The 13,417-nt window shown below is 36.7% G+C and overlaps 1 protein-coding gene across 2 annotated transcripts; it reads left to right on the top strand.

Annotated features, from left to right (window-relative positions):
* The first annotated feature begins 838 nt into the window (after nt 1-838).
* On the top strand, nt 839-12,315 carry nup58 (nucleoporin 58). Of its 2 annotated transcripts, XM_038286749.1 has the most exons (14): nt 839-1,233; nt 2,071-2,234; nt 2,331-2,363; nt 2,505-2,771; nt 2,915-3,083; nt 3,226-3,291; nt 3,414-3,588; nt 5,343-5,422; nt 5,553-5,671; nt 5,775-5,857; nt 6,016-6,217; nt 10,350-10,433; nt 11,085-11,183; nt 11,458-12,315. In XM_038286749.1, exons 1-14 carry the CDS (start codon nt 1,160-1,162, stop codon nt 11,619-11,621), a joined length of 1,779 nt encoding a protein of 592 aa, XP_038142677.1. In that variant the 5' UTR covers nt 839-1,159; the 3' UTR covers nt 11,622-12,315. The 2 variants fall into 2 exon arrangements, with proteins under 2 accessions (XP_038142677.1, XP_038142678.1); XM_038286750.1 differs by lacking the exon at nt 10,350-10,433 and having other exon boundaries at nt 840-1,233.
* The last annotated feature ends 1,102 nt before the right edge of the window (nt 12,316-13,417 follow it).

Here is a 13,417-nt window from a genome sequence, read left to right as displayed (position 1 = left end):
TGGAATAAATCAGTATGCTTAGTCAGGAAATATATATGAGCTGTTTTAAAATTCTAGCAAAAAGGAAACCTGACAGTTTCCTCACAATATTAAATCTAGATTTTAAAAACACTCTAAAGTTATTAAAGAATTTCCATGATCTATTAGGATACTTTTATTTTTAGAATGTATGCCTAAATATTATTTTGTTATATAATATTATTAATTCCATAATTCTCTTAAAATTTGTTTAATGTGAATTCTACCTCTGACAAGAAATTATCCAGTAATTAATAAGGAAAGCGTTCAGTGAAGAGGTTGCCCAAAGAGCTTCATATCTCCTGGATTCATAAATACATAGTTACATAAATTAAATTTTAAATCTTCAAAATTCTAACTTGTGGTTTAGTCGTTATTTGTTCCGGGCTTTAGAGGGACAGCTGCTTTGAAGTGATCCTTCTTATTGATTATACTGAATGTCTTGCCTTGGGGTCTCATATTTGTAATAAAACATTGGAAAATACCAATATTTTTACAAATTACAGGCAGCATAAACATCTGCGGTGACTTCCTTGACCAATTTACAATTTCCTTTTTACATTTTTTTAATTTGGCAGATATGACCATTTTTTAAATAAATATTGTATCAACATCTATTTGCCCAAGGATATTTTGAAGGCTGGCTGACCTATTTTAGTAAAGTTACACATTTTATTTTAACAATAACACCGGAATAAGATCTGTTATGGCCGCAAAAATAGGGCTTCGTGGCATTTAATGTTATTTTCTGTGCGTGTGCATTTTTTTTTACAGGAACTAGACTACCGTAGAGAACGATGGGTAATGTAGTTTTTTTAAATATACCCAGAATGCACTGCGTTTGGGAAATACCAGGCGGGCAATAGAAAAGAAAGTATCACCATGCTTAAAGTGAAATATTTAGAGCTTTTAAATGCTTAAAACGACACCTTAATGGAGTAAATTATCAGTTTTCAGCTGTGGTGTAGCTCCTGATACATTGGGAAGATAAAGAATTCTTTTGTAATGTTTTGAGCAAAGACTAAACTGCTTAATTTGCTTTCACGCGGACATGAAGGCTAACTGACAGTTGCTAACTGCTAACAGTCGGGCTCCGTACTTAGAGGCTATTGATGTAAATTGTTGGCCCCTTTTGAACACAATGTCTGGGTTTAACTTTGGCACTCTTGGCTCCAGCAACACTGGTGGAGGATTCTCATTCGGAGGAGTCACAAGGTAAAGCAGACATTTACTTAGCCGACTTAGCTAATGTTAGCATTGTTTAATTTTTATCCTGTTGAAACTGCGTTTACTTTTTTGAACTGCTATGTTTGCAGTGGAGGTGTGGTTGTCATGAGTCACGTTATTAGATGTTATTTTCTTATCATGTGTTATTTTTAGGTTTTAAGTAACTGTCATTTACTACATTAAATTGATGTCTGTAATAAAGGGTGAACATGGCAACTTGCAGAGTAAATGTTGCCATCAACTTCCTTGGTTTACGGTTTGAAATTGCTGTAATCTGTAGTCTGAAGCGTTTTAACCCTTTATAGGGCACTCCGTGAAATACTTTGAAAATCAAAATTTCAAGCTGTTATTGGAATCCAGGACAAGACCTTATTACCTTTGGAACATGAAAAAATATGGATATTTTGATGGGAAAAAATGAATGTCAATGGATAACAAGAAACTCAAATTTTCCCGAATACATAAGTTTTAATTAGGCTTTTTAATTTTTTACCTTTTCATTGAGCTTTTTACCTTTTTTTTTCTTGTCAACTTTTTTCAACTTATTTACAGTAGGTAATATATCATTAAAGGGCTCGTCTAATTGGCCAAATGTCAAATAAAATGTACATCCATGTAGCAGTATCTTTGCTGAATGGCTGGATATAGATCTTGTGTTTCTAGACCTCACTGAGGAACTCCATTTGTAAGGAGTATGCAAGTGATCAAAAATGCTACCTTGCCCTACAAAGGGTTAATACTGTCAATATGACAGATGTTGTTTCAGCATATTTTAGGGAAGAAGGTTATGGACTAAATCTACAACATTTATTTTTGCTTTTTAAGTACACCTGCGGCCAGCACTGGTGGCCTTTCTTTTGGGACTCCAGTGGGAGCAGCAGCAGGAACCCCGGCTTCCACTGCAAGTACCACCCAATCCCTTGGCCTGGGAGGTTCTCTCTTTGCTCAGAAACCTGCTGGGGGCTTCTCCTTCAACACCCCTGCCTCAAGTAAGCTTTATGTCAAATAATGACACAAATTTGTAGACATTGTTTTTTGAAGTAATCTGTTGTGTAATACATTAATCATGGGCTTGTCTTCATTAGCTTCCTCTGCACCCAGCACTGGTCTTACATTAGGTATGTTTTTTTTGTTTGTTTGTTTTGTTTTTTATTTAAATTTTTTTTTTCAGTTAATATACCTTAAACTACTTGTTTTAAACATTTAAATTAAGTTTGTATTCTCCTCTCTTCATATACATTTAAAAAAAAAATTCCCAGGTGCACCAGCTACTACATCTGCAACCACAGGTTTTAGTTTGGCCTTCAACAAACCCACTGCATCAGCAACACCTTTTTCTCTCACCACAACTACCTCCTCCTCAACTGCTGGGACAGGCTTAAATTTTGGCTCCAACCTGACATCCACGGCTCCGCAGCAGCCTGCAGCCACAGGGTTCACACTCAGCCTTGGTGGCACAGCTTCCTCTGCTGCATCAACTGCACCATCACTAGGCGCCAGTCTCTTCTCCAGCACTGGAACTACAGGTGTGCTAAAAAATAGAGATGTACTAAGAAGAGCTAGAAAAATGCTGTTATTGTTAGTTTAGACAGCATACTGATGGACATAAATCTTAATAAAGTGGTGTAAAGCAAAATGTTTAAAGTTTTTAATTTATATTGTGTCACAGGTTTGGGTCAGACCACGCTGGGAGGAGGAGCTGGGTTAACCTTGGGCTCGCTGTTGGCTACCTCCACAGCAGCTTCAGTTGCTCCTGCACCGAGTATTGGTCTGGGTGGAGTTGACTTCAGCACGTCCTCTGAGAATAAAAGTGACCCCTCATCTGGAACCAATGCACAGTATGTCCTGCTGAACTAATGCGCTTACTCAATGTTTAATATCATCTGTGCTTCATTGTAACACATTGCTTAATAATGGGAGGCAGTTTGATGGCATTTTTCACCTTAACAATCTTAATGAAAAAATTCTTCTCACTTTCAGGGACAGCAAGGCTTTAAAAGATGAGAATCTGCCCCCCTTTATTTGCCAAGATGTTGACAGTTTTCAGTAAGTAGTTGAAACATACATATACGGTACAATTTTGAGCCGGTTTATTTGTTATGTGCATAATTGATTTTGTAATCTACAAAATGGATTTCTAAATTTCAGCCATTTATCTGCTTTTACAGAAAATTTGTTAAAGAACAGAAACAGGTTCAAGAAGACATAAGCAGGATGTCTTCAAAGACTATTGCAAAAGTCCAAGATGACATCAAGAGTCTCAAACAGCTGCTTTCTGTCTGTGCAAGTGGGCTGCAGCGCCAGGCTCTGGCTATTGACAAGTTGAAGTTGGAGACCGCACAGGTGAAAACAGAATTTAAAGACAAAAAAGCTTAGATACAGCATTTCAAAGAGTTAATGTTTATTTTTGAAAAGTTTGCTGCAGGTGTTACCAGTTGATTTATATAATTAGCAGCAGGGCTAATAGAGGGCTGTGTTGTTATATTTAGTGAATTTGCACTTTCTCTTAAATGACAAGTATCCTAACTCCAGTGTCGTGCTCAGTAATTTCCTATTGCTCCCATTACTAATCACCCCTGCAGTTTTGTTTATTAAATAGTCTTAAAAAGTTATGGCTAGGATGTTTAATCCTCATTTTGTAAATGGAGGGAAAACTATATTAGCCATGTGTGACATTGTAAAGGGGACTAGTAGTCCCTCAATCTTATGATGACCCGATTTGTTGGGGACAGTCCTGCACTTTTTACTTCTGTCCTACTGTTCAAAAATCTATGACATGTTGTGCATTTGAACAGGTCAAATTAGAAAAAAGAAAAAAAAGGTCTAAAAAGGTATTCACAGTTGCCTTTCCGAAATGGGAAGAAAGCAAAACTGCAGCAGTGGTCACAGAGCTGGGCCTGATCAGTCACCTGATCTTCAAACAGAACAGGTAAAGGATGGGAATACCAAACATGAAAGAAACTACTTTTAAAGAAAACTCAGCCACAACAAACACTGTAGAAAGGTTTATAACTGGAGGAGGGGATTTTCAGAGAAATTTTCATGAAGTTTGCTAATGTTATTTTCCAGTTTAATACAAGAGAGTGTGATGTAAATATAACACTTAAAGAGTCATAAAAGAAATCCAGAGCTGAAAAAGTATGTCCTGCATCGTCCCCAATAAGCATCCCAGTTGTCCCACATTATTATTATTTTTTTTTTTAGATCTGGTCTCCTTATGTATCTTGCCTATTAAAAGAACAAACAAGAAAAAAAACACATGTGGGTGATAAAAGTAAAGACCTTAGATGATTTTTTTGCAGTTTAAACAATCTGTAGACAAGCATTTTTGTATGCCACCTGCTCTCAATATTTACACATCCATCTAATTGCCAGGTTCAGCAATCTTACGTTAGTGAACAATATCTGAGTCCTAATCTCTTCTTTTCCCATTGGCATCTAATTTTCATTGCACTTTTTCACACTTGATTTAGCACTTTTTCATTCCAAACCTTTGCTGGTAAAAGGACCTCCTTGCTTACTTGTGGCTTGCATGGTTAATATCCCTCTGTTCAGGGGGTGTTGGATCATTCAATTCAGAAATGTTTTTGTTTATTAACAGAGCAAAAACAAAGCTTCAAATATAGAAAAATATGTGAAAAGACATAATGATGGCAAAGTTCAAGTAGAAAGTTTTTTTGTGCAGCCAGCTGGAAAGAAAATAAAGTAGGAAGAAAATGCCCTGTTTTAATATAACACTAAGGATATCTTTATCCAACATTGTGGTTGAGGTACCCTGTGACTTTTCTCCAGAAGTTTTGAAAATATATTTTCTAGCAATAAATAGAACCAACCCCCCCCCCCCCCCCCCCCCCAGATAAAGCTAATTTATCTGTTTTCCAGTTTTTTATCTGTTTTGTATCGGAGCAACATGCCCACAGTGCATCAGTGGTGGGATGTGTTTGACCTCAATAAGGTCTACTTCATCTAAAGCTAGCAGATTCAGCCCTAAGATTAGGAGTATTTTTAGAGTGTCAACAGTCTTGCATATTTTCTGCAGACGGTGAGGACAGGATACGGTAATAAAAGCTCTTTGCACACTCCTCTCATTTTGTCAGGAGCTGAAAAATGCTGACATAGCCCTGCGCACCCAAAAGACGCCCCCTGGCCTTCAGCATGAAAACACGGCTCCCTCAGAGTGAGTTAGTAAAATCAAGCATGCATAACTACAAATATTATTCAAAAGCTGGAGCATTTGACTCTCCTGTGAACAGAAGTGCCTCCGTCCTACTCTGTGGCCATCATCACTTGTTGTTTTTCCTGTTTAGTTATTTTCGTAGCTTGGTGGACCAGTTTGAGGTGCAGCTGCAGCAGTTCCGCCAGCAGATCGAAGAACTGGAGAATCACCTGACCACCCAGAGCAGTGGCTCACACATCACCCCTCAAGGTTGGAATAAAATCTGATATGTTTGGGGATTTTAAAGAACTGGGCTGTTTACTTTACTCTGATTGTCTAAATATTTTAATTTAATGTTTGTTTTTTCCTACAGACCTGACTCTGGCCATGCAGAAGTTGTACCAAACATTTGTTGCTCAGGCAGCTCAGCTTCAGTCTGTCCATGAGAATGTGAAGGTCAGTTTTTTTTTTTTCCTGCATAATACATAAATCATCTTTTTTTTTTATTTAATGTAGTCGTTTTCAGTATTATTACCTATGTTAAGAAAGCTAGCTTATTAGATTTGTCATCTGCAAACAATTCTGTTCCTAATATATATTATTCTACCCAATAGATCCTGAAGCACCAGTACCTTTCTTACCGAAGAGCCTTCCTGGAAGACTCCACTGATATCTTTGAGTCTAAACGAGCCTCAAACAGAAAATGGCAGAGCGCGCCACATGTCACAACCGGACCTGCACCATTTTCCAGTGTACCCAATGCTGCAGCTGTTGCAATGGCAGCGACGTTGACGCAGCAACAGCAGCCAACTCCAGGTCTGACTGCCTTCAAGTTTTAGATAGTTCTCCTCATCTGCTCCTTGTTTGCGATGTTCAATAAGGCAAAAGAGACTGTTAGGTTTAACAGCATTGTAGACGAGATGATTGTGTGTTTTTATGTTTTTCCACATTTCAAAAGAAAAAAACGCTGCAGACAGAATCATTCATCAACAATTAGAGTAAGACATGTAGCTGGTGCCAAAATGTGCGAATTGGAAAAAAAAAAGAATGAAAAGTCTACTGCACAGTTCTGAAATGATGCCTTATTAATCTTATTTCAAACACTTTGCAGGTTATAATCACCTATTTCATGCACCTTACATAAGTAAAGTAAGGAAATATAATATGTCCAGTGCTCAATTGACACCAGACCCTGGCAGTTATTAGTTTCTAAAACGTTTTTGAGTTTCGGGTTTTTTATTGTTTTTCAAACAATCCAAAGGAGCCTGACATGTGAATGTTGCGATCTTGAGTTAAAATGATCAAACAATTGCCAAGTTTTATTTCTAGATAGCATAGTTACTGACTGATCCTTTTAGATATGCAGATCTCTAGTTCTGTGTTCACTAAGATAAGTTTTTGCTTTATTTATAGATCAAAAGGTAACTTCCATTTTTTTTTTTAGTCAAGCTTGTTTATTGTAGCTCTGGTTCATCAGAGGCCAAATTTTATAAGTTTATGCGTTTTAAGAAGAATTAATGAATTAGTTCTGTTTTGTTTGAAAAGAAACGCGTAAAGGTGTCCCGTTACTTGTTGAATACATGCTTTTAATCTAAATACTCCAACATGTGTAGGTTTTACATTTGCTTTTTTACGGTCCAATATAAGGTGACCAATTTTATTTTCAAGTCCCAGTAAATCAGCATTTCGTCTGTCTTCGGCAATGTCTCAGATAGTTTACAGGTAAAATAGTCATCCGTTATGTTTGCAGTCATATCTCTGGGGTGTGAAGTGCTACCTTATTAAACATGTATTTCAGGGCACTTAGCATATGATGAACAAGCTAACCTCCTATGTAGATCTGTGAAGTTAAAATGGGAGTTTTTTTCTAACAGCCAGTAGCAGAAAAACCATGTAGTTTTCATCTTCAAATTTCTGCTATTTTTTTTCTAATAGGTTGGGCTGTTTATGAATTGTCTCAATAGGCTTTGTGTTAAAATTCCAGCTTAAATCGCAACAGTTTAACCACATTCAGTCATAGAGGTTCAGAAAATTGATAAAAACATTAATTTTTGTTGTGATTTGACTTATCCTTGTGCCAAGGAAATATCAGGTTCTTATTCACAATTTAGTGAAAGAAGCACTACAGATCCCTCATAAATGTGTGATCCACGCTCTCATATTTTCTCTCTGTCCAATAAGGACATCTTGATGAAAGGTTACATTTCAGTTTTTATATCACTGGTATTTTTCAGCAATTTAGACTTTCTTTTTCTCTTGTGGAATAGTTTTCTTTTAGAAAGCGGCACAAATGTTATACAAACTAATCCTAATCACACGTCCTATTTATTGAACTATTTATTATTTGGGTTGTTTTTCATGTGCTTAAGTTGGTGTGAGCTTGAAATAACATTCAGGATGTTTAGTATCACAGCAGATGTAACTCCAGATGTGCTGCTGGCTGGCACTTACCTCTGAAATGTTGTTTTCCCTGAATACTTGACAGTGTCCCAGTGATGTAACTCGTGAGACAAACGGGGGAACATGCAAAAGACTCAGGACTAGATTACAAACCGTTTAATTGCCTGCACTGGTGGAAATCCAGATCAACAGTCACAAAGAAATGTTTTTTTTGTTTTGTGTTTTTTTTTTTTTTTTATCTCAGTTTAATCCATTTAGTAGAGTTGCTGGCTTTGAGGCCACACCACTGTTATTTAAGATGACTTCACCTAAGGGCTACTGTTGGCTTAACAGGGCTGGTCCATTTTAAACAGCTTTTACATCAGTTAAAGTAGTCAGGTGTGTTTTGTATATCGTAATAAATCCTATGAACACTTCTCACTGTTATTTAATGAACACTTTGTTGTCGCGAGCCGAGTCTAAGTCAATTGAGCGTTAATATTTGCTGCTCAAACTGGTCCACAGCTATCAGGAATATACAGTAGTGCCAAATGAAACAGGACGACCACGGAGGTGTCATTGTTTATCCATATTTAGATTGCCATGAAGTTTATTCACACCATGTAAGGTTTTATTTTAGACCTGATGTCCATGGTGGTGAGCATAATATCAAGAAAAACATCTATGTGCTTAAAATAAGCCAATGAACACAGTATTACTGTTGCTGCTAGTCATAGTTTAAAGAGTCACTTTGCATCAAGATAAAACACATTTATCAACACTAGTTTTACGCCATGACATGGATGCCTTCTGGTATCAAGTGACACTGCTAAAACATCTTTTTTTTTTTTTTTTGGTTTCTTCCATTTTACACGTCTTCCGCAGATATGGTGTCTGAGGTCGGGGCTTCAGAGTTTATAACATAGTATTTGCTGGCCTTTTTTCTTACGTCTGGTGTCTGACATTTAGATCTATTCGGATGCTGTATTGTTTTGAATGTTATCGGAAAGGCAGGTGTAATCCCCATTTACCTCCCTTTTTTTTTAAACCACAAAGGGGAGACAAATAAATGTGAAGTTCGTCATTTTCTAGATAACTTTGCTTAAATAATAAAAATAAAAAATTGTCTTGGTCTTTCCGTTTCTCTAGTTTGGGCACAACAGTAAAGAAAACTGAGCCTCAGAAAATTTTTTTATTATTTTTTCCTTTTTAAATACTTGATGTGTTTTTATACTTTGCTAATATTTCAGCCAGCAATCGCATGTAGGTTTAAGATGCAGTTTATTTTATTTAAGCTTTAACCACCAAAATTAGACCTGTCGGTACATCCAGGACTTTCCTGAAGGTTGTACATTCATTTCCGAGGTATTCTTTAGTACGTTTCTTTATGACTAGTTAACACTGAAGCTAATCACAAATGTTCATTTCAGATTTTGTTTCAGCTTAATCTCTAGTTGTTGTACTGGTGTGTTTAAGTCTATATATCCAATGCCTGTTAATAACAATACATTAATATATAATATGGTGTGCCTTTTAAAGTATATACAATAATTGTGTGGTGAATTGTTTTCTTTTTCTTAGGAGGGACGTATGCTAGTTCATTCACTCTAAATTCTTGAAGATTTGGACATTTGTCGAATGCAGTAGCAGTTAGCAATTAGCCAATTCTGTTCCTAAATGTTTGTGTTTATGTAAGTTGGATTGCAATTAAATTGACAATAAATCAGTTTTTAAACAAAGAAACGTTTGTCCTTGTTTCTTTTTGACAAAAGTTGTTTTAGCAGTGTGGGCTAACCAGACAGTGCATAAAGAAACAGCTGTGAAAAAAGGGAAAAAGGACAAGTTTCTGAGTGAAAGAACTAGCAGTTTTTATGGTAACTTTGCTATAATGTGTAAGGAACGGTTATTATTTTGATTAGATAGAACCAAAATGTAGCAGATTAGGACCCAAACTTAATTTGAATTTACTTAATGACTTTTTTTCCCTCTAAAGTGCCTCATAAATCCATTGATCTAAAGAATAGTCACAGAGGCTCATTGTTTATATTCATCAAGCAAATCCTGTATTTTTAATTACAAAATGCTTCAACAGCCATTTCCTGAACTAACTTATAAAGATGCACATCAATCAATAGTCCAAATTGATGTTGACCTTAATAGGCTTTGATCAACACTCTGCAGGACTTTTGGTCAGTTTTTTTTCCCCAGCAGAATTAAGAACTCTTGCCTATTTTATTTTTTTTTTCCTTCAGCAGTAAGCAGAACATCAACCATCAGTGTGTGCTTTGATTCGCTTTTTTTATAGATCATGATAAAATGGATTTAAATTATTTCTAATTCTCTGTTTCATTCAAAACTTCCTCTATTAGAGATATCTGTTTCACATTCTTTATTTCGTATGTTAAGGTCTGAATTAAACAAAAGCATGAATCAATTGCAACATTTTTAACTCCAAAAAGACAAAATTCCTGCTTCTCTCCAACATTATAAAAAGTAAAACATTGATTTTTAACTTGCAGCCTAAAGGCAGACTGAAAAGTAAAACTATTCCTGTCTTTTTGTACCTTAGGCACCCAGGCACCCTTGGGGGCAGGGTTTGGAAACCCCTTTGCCTCAGCTGTAGGCACTAGTTTGGGCTCTTCTACACTTGGAGGTACCTCCTCTGCCTGTTTTCAGAACAATATACTCCCCCTTATCTTCCTTTTAATCTTGCAATGTTTAATTTACCTAATGCTAGATAGTATTTGTCTGTTATTTAATTAAAATTTTGTGTAAGATGGAGAGAGAGGGCATGACTTATTAAGGCCCAGACCCCCCTCCTTTTTCTTCCCCTCATGCTTCCTTCTCAGTGGAAATGTGCGTTCACACCAAGACTCTTGTTTTTGCCAGGGCATATTTCAAATTAGAAACTGCTGGGAGGTTTTTCTGTCACTAATTCATCATTCTGAAAATGGAAATCATCACTAAAAGTTTACAAATTAAAGACGAATCGATCAGAGAGTGGTTTGAGCGCACAATGGTGGTGTCTTGCCTTGTAATTAGTGTGTTTTGTGAAAACTTGCCATTTATCTCCATTTTGTCTTTGGTTTGCTGTCCAATGCAGCGCAATGCTCTGTAATCTGTAGTGAAATGCTGAGATGTGCATTAAGCTTAATGATACAGCTGAGGTATTTCATTTTATTTTCACATACGCTTGCTTATGCCTGTCTGTGTGCACCCCTGGGACAACGCTCCTTGTGTAGTTTGCACATCTAGCTCAGTTGGTCTAACTTGTCTGTTTTGTTTTTGTTTTTTTCCACCACAGGTTTTGGTGGAGGGCCAGGATTTGGTGGCATCGGAACTGGAGGGTCATCTTTTGGGTTCTCCTCTACCAGTAAGCCTGCAGGGGGCAGTCTGAGTGCAGGTATATTGAAGAAGGCAGAAGGCATAACTAAAATAAAATAAAAGACAGTGTCTGATAAAGCACCTCTTGTTTAATTTTTTTTTTCATATTTTATATCTGAGCAACATAGAACGGAGATGGGTTTCACAGGTTTAGATTCCAAAGTTTAAAAAAATTAATAAGTTGGAAGAACAGTTATCAAAATTTGTCCTTTCATTATACCATTTAATCCCTGGAAATGGCGATTTTTTTAAGCTTTTGTCTGAGTTTTGTATGCATTCTCTTGCTTTCCTAGGTTTTGGTAGCACCAGCAGCTCTGGCTTCAACTTCAGCAACCCTGGCATCAACCAGTCCGCTGGCCTGACGTTTGGCGTTTCAAACCCGTCAGCCACCACCTTTGGCACGCCCCTTCTCCAGCTAAAGAAGCCTCCTGCTGGCAATAAAAGGGGAAAGAGATAGAAAGAGATTTAGACAAGAATAGTACTGAGCATCTGACCGACTCGTGGCTTGTAGCAAGGAAAGCCTGTGCTAGAGTGTTTAAGTATAAAAAAGACGGAGGCGGTTCCATCACGTAACATTTTATTTTGATTTCTTACTTTAACCTGAAATTGGACAATCCAATATTTGTGCTATTTTGTTTTTGTTTTTTTTTCTGCTGTTTCTGCTTTAAGCAGGGGCAGCCATTCACTTCAGTCCTCACAGATGGTAAGATAATGTCATTTAAGACTCAAATTAGCTCTTTAGAATTGTGTCTAACCATTTGTCTCGCTATGGTGTCTCGATGCTAAGGCCAGAGCAGTTGGTTTGACAACAAATTGCTCAGTTTCTGTCTAAATATTATGTTAGATAAACGTGTTTTGTGGTTAACTAAATTTTGTTGCATCAAAACCTCTTATAGAGCTGCAGTGAAAAATAACTTTGCTCAAGTTGCGTCCAAAGATGAATTTAAAAAGAGGGATGAAGGGAAAGGAGTTTATGATAATAGTTTGGGACAGTAAAGCCTGTTTCCTGTCAGAGTATTCAATCATAGTTTAGTCCCAGACTTTCCAAGGTGTCTTTAAGGGGATACCGTTTTATTTTTGTATCAGGTAAAAGAAGTTAACTTTCAGGAAAAAAAAAAAAGTTTAGGACAGAACATCTTTTGGGTTTTCCTGTCATGTCTATGTAACCTGTGATAAGATCCATTCTAATTGTGCGATTTCTTGTTGACAATTTCCTTACGCTTGTTCAACGAATTGTAACGCTGGGAAAAATCCAATGCCCTTTGTTCTCCATGGGTGTATGACATGGAAACATAATCTGACACTTCCTGAAGCATATTCTGTTTGCTCAGTTTATAAATGTGCTAGAACACATTTGCACTATCCAGTGTATGTGATCTGACAGTGATTGTGTGAATCCGTTTGTCACACAACAATCATGTGTCTGTTAAGTGTTTGGTGAAGACCTATGCCTCGCTTTCTTTTGTTCATGTTGGTTATTACCAAATAATTGTAGTTGTACTCCTGTTTTTTTTTGTTTTTTTTTTTTTGGTTTGTGGAGATCTGTATTTTTGAGATGCTGTTTAATAATAAAATCTTTTGCCTGTATGTTTTTTTTTTTATTGTCATTCCACTTTTCATAAGTACAGCGCATTGAATGTGACTTTCTGCATTTAACCCATCCCCTTGGGGAGCAGTGGGCTGCCTTTTGTGGCACCCAGGGAGCAGTTTGGAGGCCAAGGGTATTGCTCAGAGAGCCCCAGTGGTTTTCGAACTCACAACCACAAGTTTCCAAACTGTATGCTGTAATCACTAGGCCGCCAATCCTGAAATAATTGCAATCATTTCATTATATGCACGCTACCACAGAGGGGGAAAAAATGCATGCAAAGATATGTCAGATAGTTTACAGATTTTATCCTTAATAATAGGGCTATGTTAAATTGTTATTGCTTTACAAGATTAGGTTTTTGTGGATTTTCCACTCCTTGAATTGTAGAGGTTTAGTTTAATAGGTATAATTTTAGATCAAACTTGATCTAAAAAGGCGTTATTGAAAAGAAAAGGGAGAAGAGAAAATGAATAAAATCCCCTTTGTGTTTATAGATTTCCTAACTCAAATCCAAAATTATTTTTCAGTACGTTTTGTTAAACAGTAAACGCATCTTATGAAAAGGAAAGGGCGCCATGGCAGAAGAAGAAGAATGCTGTTGCTAAGCGACGATAACGCTACAATACTGAAGTCCGTTAGTAACAGCCGTTATTTTTCAGTTC

This window comes from Cyprinodon tularosa, unplaced genomic scaffold (genome assembly GCF_016077235.1).
Source record: "Cyprinodon tularosa strain WSP-4 unplaced genomic scaffold, ASM1607723v1 ctg23, whole genome shotgun sequence".
NCBI lineage: Eukaryota > Metazoa > Chordata > Actinopteri > Cyprinodontiformes > Cyprinodontidae > Cyprinodon > Cyprinodon tularosa.
This window is presented reverse-complemented; position numbering and strand designations above follow the sequence as displayed.

Coding starts and splice junctions, on each gene's coding strand:
- nup58 (XM_038286749.1), top strand. CDS start 1,160: ATGTCTGGGTTTAACTTTGGCACTCTTGGCTCCAGCAACACTGGTGGA. Junction 2,772..2,914: donor CTCCAGCACTGGAACTACAG/GTGTGCTAAAAA, acceptor ATTGTGTCACAG/GTTTGGGTCAGACCACGCTG. Junction 3,292..3,413: donor CAAGATGTTGACAGTTTTCA/GTAAGTAGTTGA, acceptor CTGCTTTTACAG/AAAATTTGTTAAAGAACAGA.